This window comes from Sinocyclocheilus grahami, unplaced genomic scaffold (assembly GCF_001515645.1).
Source record: "Sinocyclocheilus grahami isolate Dianchi unplaced genomic scaffold, SAMN03320097.WGS_v1.1 scaffold341.1, whole genome shotgun sequence".
NCBI lineage: Eukaryota > Metazoa > Chordata > Actinopteri > Cypriniformes > Cyprinidae > Sinocyclocheilus > Sinocyclocheilus grahami.
This window is the reverse complement of record NW_015505520.1, coordinates 904,295-916,603: the sequence shown is the minus strand read 5'-3', so window position 1 is coordinate 916,603 and position 12,309 is coordinate 904,295. Positions and strand designations below refer to the sequence as shown.

The following is a 12,309-nucleotide window of genomic DNA, read 5'->3' as shown; positions in this document are numbered from 1 at the left end:
TGTATACTTGCTCTCCGAAGTTGATTGCCTCGGGCCTTACAATATGATGAAAGAAAATTTTAGAAACAAGAGTGACGATTACATAATTCCAGTGTGGAAGAGGGTAGAGCAAAAGTGTTTCCGCTGGTACATTTCTAGCACACAAGATAAACACAACAGAAAGGAATATTATGCCATGCAATTAAAAAAGGCTAATCCGTAGTATATTTTATGAAGTTGATGGTGATTTCATAGCCTTCTGAAAGAATTTCAAGATGGCAAAATAAATGGGCAATGTGATACAGAATTCCAGGGGACGTCTGTATATTGCTGGAGCAGAGATGGCACACCTCCTGCTCACCCATACTTCATCGTTGCTCAACTCTACTGGCCTCATATCCCACACAATTTAAACTACCAAGTGGAACAAATCACAGATCAAGAGGCACTACCAGTACTTTACGATGAGATGCCTGCTCTAGAGGAAAAAGGAAAAACTGATCCTAAAACATACACTTGGTTTTTGAACAAACCAGAGAATGCTGACTTCCCAGAACTGAAAGATTATTCTGAGGGTCAGACTTTCTCTGATGATTACTTGCGTCCTTCAACAGAACCCCTTCAAACAGATGGCTTTACCTATGAGTGGTCAAGAGAAGAACATGAAACCACACAAAAAGACTTCACCTTAAAGGGGTCATATGACGTTGCTAAAAAGAACATTATTTTGTGTATTTGGTGTAATGCAATGTGTTTATGAGGTTTAAGGTAAAAAAAAACATTATTTTCCACATACTGTACATTATTGTTTCTCCTCTATGCCCCGCCTTTCTGAAATGCGTCGATTTTTACAAAGCTCATTGGTCTGAAAAGCGAGGTGTGCTCTGATTGGCCAGCTATCCAGTGCATTGTGATTGGCCGAATACCTCAAGTGTGTGACGGAAATGTTATGTCCCTTACTATACTGTGATGCCGTGTCCCGGCGCGATGAGACAACAGTAACACCAATAAAACCATTACAAACGAGGCATTTGTTGCATCCAGTGGGGATATAAATGACTGATTATTATAATTTATAGACTTATACTGTCTTTTTACGCGTTGCGTATCGCGGCGCGTAAACATAAAACCATGTCTGCATTTGCGGCCGGAGGCTAGAGCGAGCGGCGGCCGGCGGGCTTGAGAATGGCGCGGATTCGACGAAGGAGCGTCCGGCGGGCTTGCGGCAACCACATGTGATGACTCCGGGCTGGACTCCGCTTCGTCCACGGTGAAAGCCGATCCGGCGATCCACAGCGCAAAGTTGATGTACTTCCTCACCGACCAGCATGGATCAGCTCCAGGCATAACGAAGCGGATATCATCCTCTTTTGGAAGGCCAAACAAAGTAGTTTCACTTTCACAACTGAACACAAAAGTTATGCCTTCTTTCTTTGCGTGAACATTTGGGCGGCGTTATGCAAATCTTCCCACACAGTGACGTAGACATGTGGGGTCGTGTTTAAAGAAGGCGTTTTAGGAGGGCGTGGACAAGTCTTAATTTTATAAAGAATATCTCTTTGGGTTTGAGACTTTAGTCTTTGCAACTTTAGGGATCTTATCTATTCACGAACAGCTTGTAACACTCCAAAGAGAAAGGAAACCTTGAAATCGCATCATATGACCCCTTTAAAATTCAGAGCGAGGTCAACCTGTGAAAGAGTTCCTCAGGTCATTACAGAGGAAAAGAGAATAAGATTTGATTACTGGCAGTATATCAAAGAGTTAAGTCTTCTTTGGTGGGTCACATGGTGAAGGAGCAGTGCTTGCTCCGGATGCAGCTTGGATTGATCAGGCACACATGAATGGGGTCTCCATATTTGGCACAGTTTTTTTGCCTCCTCTAGATGGGGGAAATGTGAAAGACACGGAAGAACTGGCAAAACTGGAGAACCTGCAGAAACTAATGAACATCACCAACCAATTAAACTTCGAAGGGTGGTTTCTGAATACCGAAAGCTTCAAAGACTATAATGAGCCACTCTTAAATACGCTGAAACTCTCAATTCAGAAAATGAATCTCAGGGGTAAACAAATCATATATTATTTACCCAGTTGTTATCAAAGCAATCGCTTTGATCCAGAATCAAAAGGAGTAAGAGTGACGTGTGATGACAAAATCAATGATACAGCACCTGTCTTTCTGGAAGAAGAGGGAAAAAGTTGTATTTTAATTTTTATCATTTGGTTTGGAGTGTGTTTCTTAATCAGGCTCCTCGGAGTTACCTCATGTTTGTTGATGAACCCTTTTGGAAAAACACACTAAAACACAGAGGATATTTAGTAGACCCTGTCAGATTTCCACATGCGCAGAATTGTCTTTGCCAGTTTTTTCTAGGAGAAAACAGTCTGGAAAGAAAACCAACAGATCTGTATCCCTGGTATGGAATTGCTAAATATGCAAAACAAAGAAAAAGAACACATGCTCAAGTTGAATTGAAGCTATTCAGGAGATTTTGACTTCATCACCAATAGACGTCAAACCAACCATCTCTCTCACACTTTATGAGATACAGTACATTAACCGGGTTTCTAGACCCTTAGATTTATTTATTCGAATTGTGCTGTGATTTGTTGGTACTCACAGCTTCATTTTAGGTGTTTTGTTTCACTTTTTTTATTTAATCTTGAAATTAAGTTCAACATGAAAAATTATATTTTATATATTTAAAGCGAGTTTTTTGGGCAGTGTAGAGTAGGTCTTGTTGTTTGTCATTTCTCCGATCACAAATGCAGACATGGTTTTATGTTTACGCGGCGCGATGCAACACAACGCGTAAAAAGACAGTATAAGTCATTATAATGGATAATTATGTCTACACTGGATGCAAAGAATGCCTCGTTTATAATGGGTTTTCATGTTTTTGAATCATCGCTCTGGCCGGACAGGGCATCATCACAATATGGTAAGGGGCGTAACATTTCCGTCACACGCTTGAGGTATTCGGCCAATCACAATGCACTGGATAGCTGGCCAATCACAGCACACCTTGCTTTTTCAGAACGATGAGCTTTGTAAAAATAGAAGCGTTTCAGAAAGGCGGGGCATAGAGGAGAAACAATAATGTACAGTATGTGGAAAATAATGTGTTTTTTGAACCCTAAACCGCATAAACACATTTCATTACACCAAATACACAAAATAATGCTTTTTAGCAGCATCATATGACCCCTTTAACATTATTCCTTGTCTTTATTAGAATGATCTCAAAGCTCATATAAACTCTTGCAAGTATAGGTAATTCATGCATACTAGTCTGTGTTGTTTAAATATTGTATTGCAAATATCTTATCAAAAGGTAGAATGAAAGATGCTCTGGAAAAGGTGTCCCACCAATCCTTGAATTTAACAATACATGTAAAATATCATTTACTACTTAATGTTCATTTTATTGTACATGCTAAGGATTGAAACATTGATCCTTTCAATTAAACACGAGAATTATATTTTAGTCAATGTTACACTAAAAACTAAAGTTTTGTGTTGCTTTTATTGTATTACTCATTTATTTTTATTTAATTTTATGATTGAGTAATTAAGTTGATATACAGTAAAAATTATGTGAATATATTTGTTTCACTATTGTGCTTGCATGAAGTCATGAAAACATAAACTAATAAACAATTAATAAATAATTATTAGGTTTATTGAATTACAAATAATTTAAAACTGGTGATGTGATCAGTAAGTCTTTATGGGTCGTCTGTGTTTCTCAGACCATCCGTGGGACTGTTAAGATGAAAAAGACACTGTACACAAAATATTCCATATTTCCAAGCACTGTTATAAATGGCTAGAAAAAGATTATTCATCAAAATGCAGCCGGCAGGGTAGTCAAATATTTACATGGATATATTACAGCCAGAAACGACATACACATTCAGTGACATGAAATCAAATTATAGCCCTCCCATTTCAGTTACAACAATCACATACAGCATTTGTGCTTAAAATGACTTCATCATCATAATCCATCAAAGAAAATGAATATTAGGCACATATCCTAAAATTCTTCACAAATTATATACACAGTGTGCACACAACTTATTGGCAGTGCTGACAGCATTACAGAGCTACGATATTTGGCTTCCATTTGAAATCCACGATGATTTTGCATAGGAGCGATGACTGACAGGAATCCCACTGGAGTGAAATAAAAGCAATGGTGTAACTAAAACCCTGCAGTGCCATACAAACAGCATTCGACAATGTAAAGAAGGAGAAAACACTGAATAGCCCCATATATTATGCTTTCCCATGCAGTGAAACTCACTATCCATCCAAATAATATTCCTTTATAGAGAATCCAAGATAAAAGTATATGTACAAATCCTCCAGAAGCATCCTTGCATTACAAAGCAGCAAATACAGTATATTATTGATCCAATGACTATGTGGACGTTTCTTAAACTTTCACATTGACTGCAAGATACATGAATGTACATGAAAAAGGCCCAAATGGTCAATGAGGTTTACTCATGCACCAAATTATGAACAATTTCTCACTGTGCTTTTGCCAAGATGTGTTGAGACGGTCTTTAAGCACCAAGCAAAGCCTTGCAGCTGACCCACTCAAGATGAACTGTGCCAGTAGTGATCATATGTATTTCACGTATAATGAGGATCGAGTGTGTAAAACGTCCCTTTAACTGTGTCACAACTTCGCTTGAAAAAAATGTGAATTTCAAAACAGATGGAGGTTACAGTCGCTCCCTTTATCCACCTCCTCTTATCTAAACCACACATATAGTACCTCTGATATGATATGATGACTGTGAGGCTGTTTATTTTAGGCAAATTTAAAAGGACTAGTGCAGAGCCCTGTAGTTCAATTACGAACTGTTATAAAATCTGCATTTTTCGGAAGTATAAAACATAGTGCCGTTTTTTTCTTTACAAAATGGAGTAAGGCACCAGATTCCATTCAGCACCAAAAGCCAAGCGCGATCGAGTGTAAAAAATAGATAGATAGGCTTTGTGCTACAGTAGAACACTGAAACATGCGGTCAGCAGTTAAGGAACGGGTGGTTTAACAAAAAATGCAGAAGGGCAAAACAAAAGCACGAGGTATTTTTTTCCAATCGTCACAATAAATAAATCCAAAATCATAAGTGTAGCACCATGCTATTTCATCTGTATCCTTACCATGTAAAACATGAAACGATGGTCAGCATTCGATCAAGCTGGTTTTGAAAAGCAAGTCCATCAATACAGGGAAAGTCAATGAGGAAGGAGATGCTGACGCCAAGATGGTAGTCTCAGATCCAAGATGTAACTCCTCCGTTTCACCAGTAGAGGGTAAGACAAACGAGCATTGCATTGTTTGCAAAAGTTTCTGCGACAGTTACGGTGCGATCACATTTACAGAAGTTCTGCGAATTTCTGTAGGTGAAATGATCCAGTCATTTCAACAGGAATCCATGAAATCGGGAATTTCGTGTGAGGGCGAAAAATGTATCCACGCAGATTTTGCAGTGGATTCAGGTTGGTCACACGGATTCACCGTTTGGTGTGAAAGTGAATTGTGTGAGCTGTGTTTCATACATCACTACATTATTGACGATAGATAATGAAAATTTTTTGTCCATAAAATTTGGCTAACGTGACCGCACTTTTACTTTTGAGGTAAAAATTGGGACAAAGCACTTTCTTCTGATTTTGTTGTATAATTTGTTTACAAATCACACTGATGATTTAAATGAGGCAGCTATAAGTACCGTTGAGTTTTGGCGTATATATATATTTATATATATTTTTATATATCTCTTTTTATATGTGAAGCATCATTCTTTATTTGGGTTACCTGCACCCGTAGATGTGATGTAATGACTGGCATTAGAGTCGAGGAATTAAATGGCAGAACGGATCAGGCTGGATCATAGTGTGGACTCCAGCGAAGAGTCCAGGATATCGTCATGGTGACTGTTGCTATTGGAGTCGCTGTCGTAGCTCTGCGGGCTGGAGCAGCTGGCCGCCTCTTTTAGACGCAGGAGCATGTTCATCTGTTCACACAATACACAAAAATAATAGTCAGGCTAGATGTCTTAATATATATTCGAGAAGAAATCCGAGCTATTATACACATTTTTCAAATTGGAAGTATATAGGAAATACTTAATCTAGAACATACTATTTTGTTCTCCTACATTTTTCTCTTGCTTTAGTACAGGGGTCTCCAAACTCGGTCCTGGAGGGCCGGTGTCCTGCAGAGTTTAGCTCCAACTTGCCTCAACACATCTGCCTGGAAGTTTCTAGAACGCCTAGTAAAGCCCTATTCGACCGGTAATTGTTTCTTAGGGGGACGCAAGTGATTTTCACCATTTACAGGGGGTAGTTGATGATTTTAATGCTGTCCGAATCCAGGATGTCTGTGTTTTTCTCTCACCACCCCCGTAAAAATCCCCGGCCGAATTACCTACTGTTTTATGACAAACGCCAAGGTCTTGTGGTAATTTAATTGCCGTCCGAATCCACATCCACATCGAAGAAATCGATTCAAAATTCAGTGTTTAAAACCTTTTTGAGCACTCCCGAACACTGTAAGGTAACATTGTACTTCGGTGTTGCATACAGTGGGGCAAAAAAGTATTTAGTCAGCCACCAATTGTGCAAGTTCTCCCACTTAAAAAGATGAGAGAGGCCTGTAATTTTCATCATAGGTATACCTCAACTATGAGAGACAAAATGAGAAAAAAAAATCCAGAAAATCACATTGTAGGATTTTTAAAGAATTTATTTGCAAATTATGGTGGAAAATGAGAAACAATTACCGTCCGAATTGGGTTTAAGACCTTGATTAGCTGGTTCAGGTGTGTTTGATTAGAGTTGGAGAAAAACTCTGCAAGACACCGGCCCTCCAGGACCCCTGCTTTAGTAGATAGAGGTGCATTAAGAGGTGATCTAAGTTTTTATGCCCCTATGACCTTATGGCAGAAGACCTTATGCCTTATGACCTTATTTCTGTAGGGTAAAGTCACCCCCAAAATCCCATGTCAACATGTATAATTTTTCCCCCCATTCAACTCACTTACTGACACCTACTGGTTTGAATGTATACTTATATAAAAGCAAAAGTAACCATTATAGTGTGATTAGTGTTGCTATTGTTAATTAAACTAAAACTAATTTTCGTTCATTGAAATGCTAAAATAAAATACAATATAAATATTACATAATATATTATATTATTGGTAACTAACTGAAATAAGTATGCTTAAGTTGAAATAGTAAAACTAATAAAATAAAACTGACACAAAAACAAATGAAAGCTAAATAGAAATATAATATATATTTAAAAAAAAACAAATGTAAGGAAAAATGCACATAAAATTACTAAAACTTAAACTAAAATGAAAACTGAAAATATAAAAATAAAATCTAATTGAAAATATTAATAAATAGTAAGTATGTATAATACTAAAATAACACTATGTGCCATACTCCGTTTGCAGGCATACAGTATCACCCATGATTAATTTATTCTAATTTCATCTCAGTAATAAAAATAAATTAATAAGTTATATTTGACAGTTTATGTAATCTCAACAAGGCGGTCACAATGGGGTGGCCCCATCCTTATTTAGAATAAAACAGTTTTTCTTCACCAATGATCAGCCTGGACTCCTCATTTTATTTGAATTTACATCAATTATTATGTGTATAAATAATTTTCAATCATTGTTTACTTTAAGATTTTTTGAGTTGTCCTTCCAAAATCTGTTTTCTTCTTTATGATGATCCCAACTTGAAGAGTTTTGCATTTTTAGTAATAAACTAGTGCAGCAAATAGCATATTTTTATAAACATAAAACCATCAGAACAGTAAGAGTTTATGGCCACACTACACTAATACTTTTATCTGTATGTGGTTCTCACCAGTGGGTCGGCATCACTGTCACTCTGAGTACTCTGTTTGTTAAGGCCCTCTCTGGAGGCAGAGTATCCATCAAAGCCCACGTCCTCTGGGCGGAGCTGCAGCAAAGCTGGCCAATCAGGGTGTTGATGAGAAGCTGCCCATGGAAAAGTTTCCAGAACCCACAGCGCAGGATCCTCCCATGCAGCTCTGCGACCGTATAGCTAAAAAAAAGTAATCAAACAAAACCAACAAATAAACACTGAATCAAAAGTTTGTTCCAAATACTGAGAGATACGTAGAACGATGCAAGAACTTTGGGTTTTGATAATGGACTTATAATGTTGTGCAAGATCACTTTTACAATGAAACTTAATCATTTAAAAAGATATCAGTGAAAAAGGTCGATTTTACTATAAAAGATGGCAAATGTTACCTGTAAGCCTTCTCTCACAGCCTCCAGCATGTAGGGGATGATGGAATAATTCCACAGGTCAGTGAACCAAACACGAGAACCGTCCACATCCATCGGACATGACAGGAACAAACGTGGACCTGGATGAGGAGACATGAGGCTCAAATTCAACACTTGTAGAGCATATTAGTAACACTTGGAAGGGTCTGCTAATATTTGGCTTCAGTACAGTGGTTTATCTCCGTACCAATGGTCACATCAGAGGAGCTGTGGGCCTCCAGGAAGCGGTTGAGGTGGTGCCAGACCTGAGGGATCCAGTCTATGATCTTCACCAGCTCCGGGTAACGTGTTCGGCTGCCGATCTCTGTCTCGATCAGCTTCCTCCTCAGAAACCGGCACAGGAAACCTTTTACCGGCTCCATGTGATTAGCACACAGCACCCATCTGGGACGGAAATCACACGTTGCTCATGTTAGCATCTCTCATATACACTATCGTTCAAAAGTTTGGGATCAGTAAGACTTGTAATGTTTTTTAAAGAAGTAATGTATGCTCATCAAGGCTGCATTTATTTGATCAAAAATACAGAAAAAAAAACGTAATCTTGCTAAATGTTATTACAATATAAAATAATGGTTTCTGTTTTAATATCCTTTAAAATGTAATTTATTTCTGTGATGCAAAGCTGAATTTCCATCAGCCATTACTCCAGTATAAAGTGTCACATGATCCTTCAGAAATCATTCTAATATGCTGATTTATTATTAGAATTATCAATGCTGGCAACAGTTGTGCTGCCTATCTTTTTGGAAACTGTGATATTTTTTCAGGATTCTTTGATGAAAAAAAGTTAAAAAGAATAGCATTTATTCAAAATATAAATCTTTTCTAACAATATAAATCTTTGCTATCACTTCTTAACAATTTAACACATCCTTGTTGAATAAAAGTTTTAATTTCTTTAAAAAAAAGAAAGAATAAAAATGTACTGACCCCAAACTTTTGAACGGTAGTGTATATTGTTAGAAAACATTTCTATTTTAAATAAATGCTCTTCTTTTTAACTTTGTATTCATCAAAGAATCCTGAAAAAAAATATCACAGGTTCCAAAAAAATATTAATAAATCAGCATATTAGAATGATTTCTGAAGGATCATGTGACACTGAAGACTGCAGTAATGATGCTGAAAATTCAGCTTTGCATCACAGGAATAAATTATATTTTAATGTATATTAAAACAGAAATTTTTTATTTTACATCATAATAATATTTCACAATATTACATTTTTTTCTGTATTTTTGATCAAATAAAATGCAGCCTTGATGAGCATAAGAAACTCCTTTAAAAAACATAAAAAATTGTTCTGATCCCAAACTTTTGACCGGTAGTGTATATACACACATACATATTCAACTCCACCCCTGCCAACTCAAAACAAATAAAATAAAATAAATTATAAATATAAAAAAAAGAAAGAAAGAAAGGAACATAAATAAAAAAAAATCATCATTGCTGCCAACAACAGCGCAATGGAACCACTTTGAGGTCACTCTGTAGCAGTTTCCCTGTTAAGGTATCATTTTAGTTAACTCAAGAACAAAAAAGAAGAGTTTTGTACCTGAAGTTATGATGAAGCTGCAGGTTTGGAGCAGAAGATGTCGCCTGACTCATCGTGCCGATTATATATGGGCTGCAAATACAGAGAGACAAAATCAAAGCATTAATTGTACACTCATTGCTGTGTGCTTGTGCATGTTACACTGACTGTAGTGTGTACATAAACACATTTTTGTTATTAAAAGAAATTATATAAATATACGCAATTGTTCAACATTTTGGGGTTGGTAAAATCTTTTAATGCTTTTGAAAGTCTCTTATGCTCACCAAGACTGCATTTATTTGATAAAAAATACAGTAAAAACCGTAATGTTGTGAAATATTACAATTTAATACATTTGATATTTTACATATTTCAATATATTACCTGAAGTTATGATGAAGCTGCAGGTTTGGAGCAGAAGATGTCGCCTGACTCATCGTGCCGATTATATATGGGCTGCAAATACAGAGAGACAAAATCAAAGCATTAATTGTACACTCATTGCTGTGTGCTTGTGCATGTTACACTGACTGTAGTGTGTACATAAACACATTTTTGTTATTAAAAGAAATTATATAAATATACGCAATTGTTCAACATTTTGGGGTTGGTAAAATCTTTTAATGCTTTTGAAAGTCTCTTATGCTCACCAAGACTGCATTTATTTGATAAAAAATACAGTAAAAACCATAATGTTGTGAAATATTACAATTTAATACATTTGATATTTTACATATTTCAATATATTTTAAAATTTTATTTATTCCTGTGATGCAAAGTTGAATTTTCAGCATCATTACTCCAGTCTTCAGTGTCACATGATCCTTCAGAAATCATTCTAATATGCTGATTTGCTTCTCAAGAAGCATTTCTTATTATTACCAATGTTGAAAACATTTGTGCTGCTTAATATTTTGGTGGAAATTGTGATGCATTTTTTTTCAGGTTTCTTTGATGAATAGAATCTTTTGTAACATTATACATTTTCATTACTTTCACTTTTGATCACTTTAATGTGTTCCTACTTAATACAAGTATATAACATTTTTTTTACAAACCACAAACATTTGAACAGTTATGTATTTATGAAAAAAAATATGAAAGGCAGACTCACCAGCGCTGGTATTTGCAGTTAAGCAGGCCGTTGAAGATCTCTCCCAGTGAGCTGACGTGATGAAGGTTGTCCAGAATGAGCACAAGAGGGGCTTCAGTCTCCTGCCCATCAGTGCTGCACTGCTCCACTATATTTGATAAGTACTGACGCAACTCCTATAAAATAAATGTATACATCTTTACTTTCTAATGTACAAGGATTTCTAGACTTTGGCTCATATCTTTTATCATTTTGGAGATAAAAAGCTTCGTTTCTAAAGGGAAAAAATAGATTTTCCTTGCTCTTTTGACATAAATGTTACACAAAATAGAGTTTAAAAGATGTAGAGCTGATACAAACAACTTGGCTCACAAACTAAGGAAAAGAGATCAATTCTCACCTTGCTGGATTTATGGTCGACATTGAAGGTGACGATGTTGCTCTCACCGGGCAGTTTTCCCTCTCGCAGCGCCACATGCTCTGCCAGTCTGTGGGCCAGGTAGGATTTTCCAGTACCGCTAGGGCCTGAAAGGATGATCCTGCGATGTTCCTGGAGCAAAGACACGTAACGCTGGAGCATGGGTTTGGGAATCAATGTCTCGAAGACCAGAGAATCCTCGGACTGAGAGTTCACACCTGAAATGAGAGAAACATACACAATGTTAACAACTACAGAAACATGGAGCAATTAGGACAAATAATGATAACAAGTGAAACTTTTGTTGATTGTGTGAACCTTTCAGCGAGATGTTGATTGTGTCATTCTCTCCCACGAGGTATCCACAAGGCAGGAGTTCAGGTGTGTGTGCTCCGCTGGACCGGATCACGTCTCCAATACGATAACCCTCCACAGTGTCTGAACCCAGACCCAGATGACTGACCGGATCAACATGCCTGATGTACTCCTACAGAGAGACGATCACGTAATCAAATCCAACTAGTCAAATAGTCTCCACTAACTTTTAAATGTACTAAAATATACATATTTTCCATGACATTCTAATTTATTGATGCACCTGTATATATAAAAAATACATATTTAAATAGTCAAATACATTTATAAAGTACGATTGTAAGTGTAATAATGGTAGTATCTGTTGTACTGAATTTGTGCATATTCATCACAATTAAAAGAACCAAAGACTTAAACTACTTCAGTCTGTGTGCATTGAATTTATTTAACATACAAGTTTCACAATTTGAGTTGAATTACTGAAATAAATGAACTTTTCCATGACATTCTAATTTATTGATGCACCTGTATATATAAAAAATACATATTTAAATAGTCAAATACATTTATAAAGTACGATTGTAAGTGTGTGCG

General features: G+C 36.6%; 1 protein-coding gene and 1 pseudogene across 1 annotated transcript in view; one reads left to right on the top strand and one right to left on the bottom strand.

Annotated features, from left to right (window-relative positions):
- LOC107603118 (uncharacterized) lies at nucleotides 1–2,478 on the top strand (annotated as a pseudogene).
- Nucleotides 2,479–3,667: 1,189 nt separating this feature from the next.
- Nucleotides 3,668–12,309, bottom strand: part of nav2a (neuron navigator 2a) — a 240,161-nt gene continuing 231,519 nt past the window's right edge. Inside the window, exons 31-38 of the mRNA XM_016295832.1 lie at nucleotides 11,719–11,887; nucleotides 11,383–11,618; nucleotides 11,004–11,158; nucleotides 10,274–10,345; nucleotides 8,534–8,730; nucleotides 8,308–8,426; nucleotides 7,895–8,095; nucleotides 3,668–6,021 (exon numbers count right to left, since the gene is read on the bottom strand). Of these exons, the coding sequence (XP_016151318.1) occupies nucleotides 5,896–6,021; nucleotides 7,895–8,095; nucleotides 8,308–8,426; nucleotides 8,534–8,730; nucleotides 10,274–10,345; nucleotides 11,004–11,158; nucleotides 11,383–11,618; nucleotides 11,719–11,887 (1,275 nt within the window). The 3' untranslated portion in view covers nucleotides 3,668–5,895. The remainder of the gene's footprint in view (nucleotides 6,022–7,894; nucleotides 8,096–8,307; nucleotides 8,427–8,533; nucleotides 8,731–10,273; nucleotides 10,346–11,003; nucleotides 11,159–11,382; nucleotides 11,619–11,718; nucleotides 11,888–12,309) is intronic.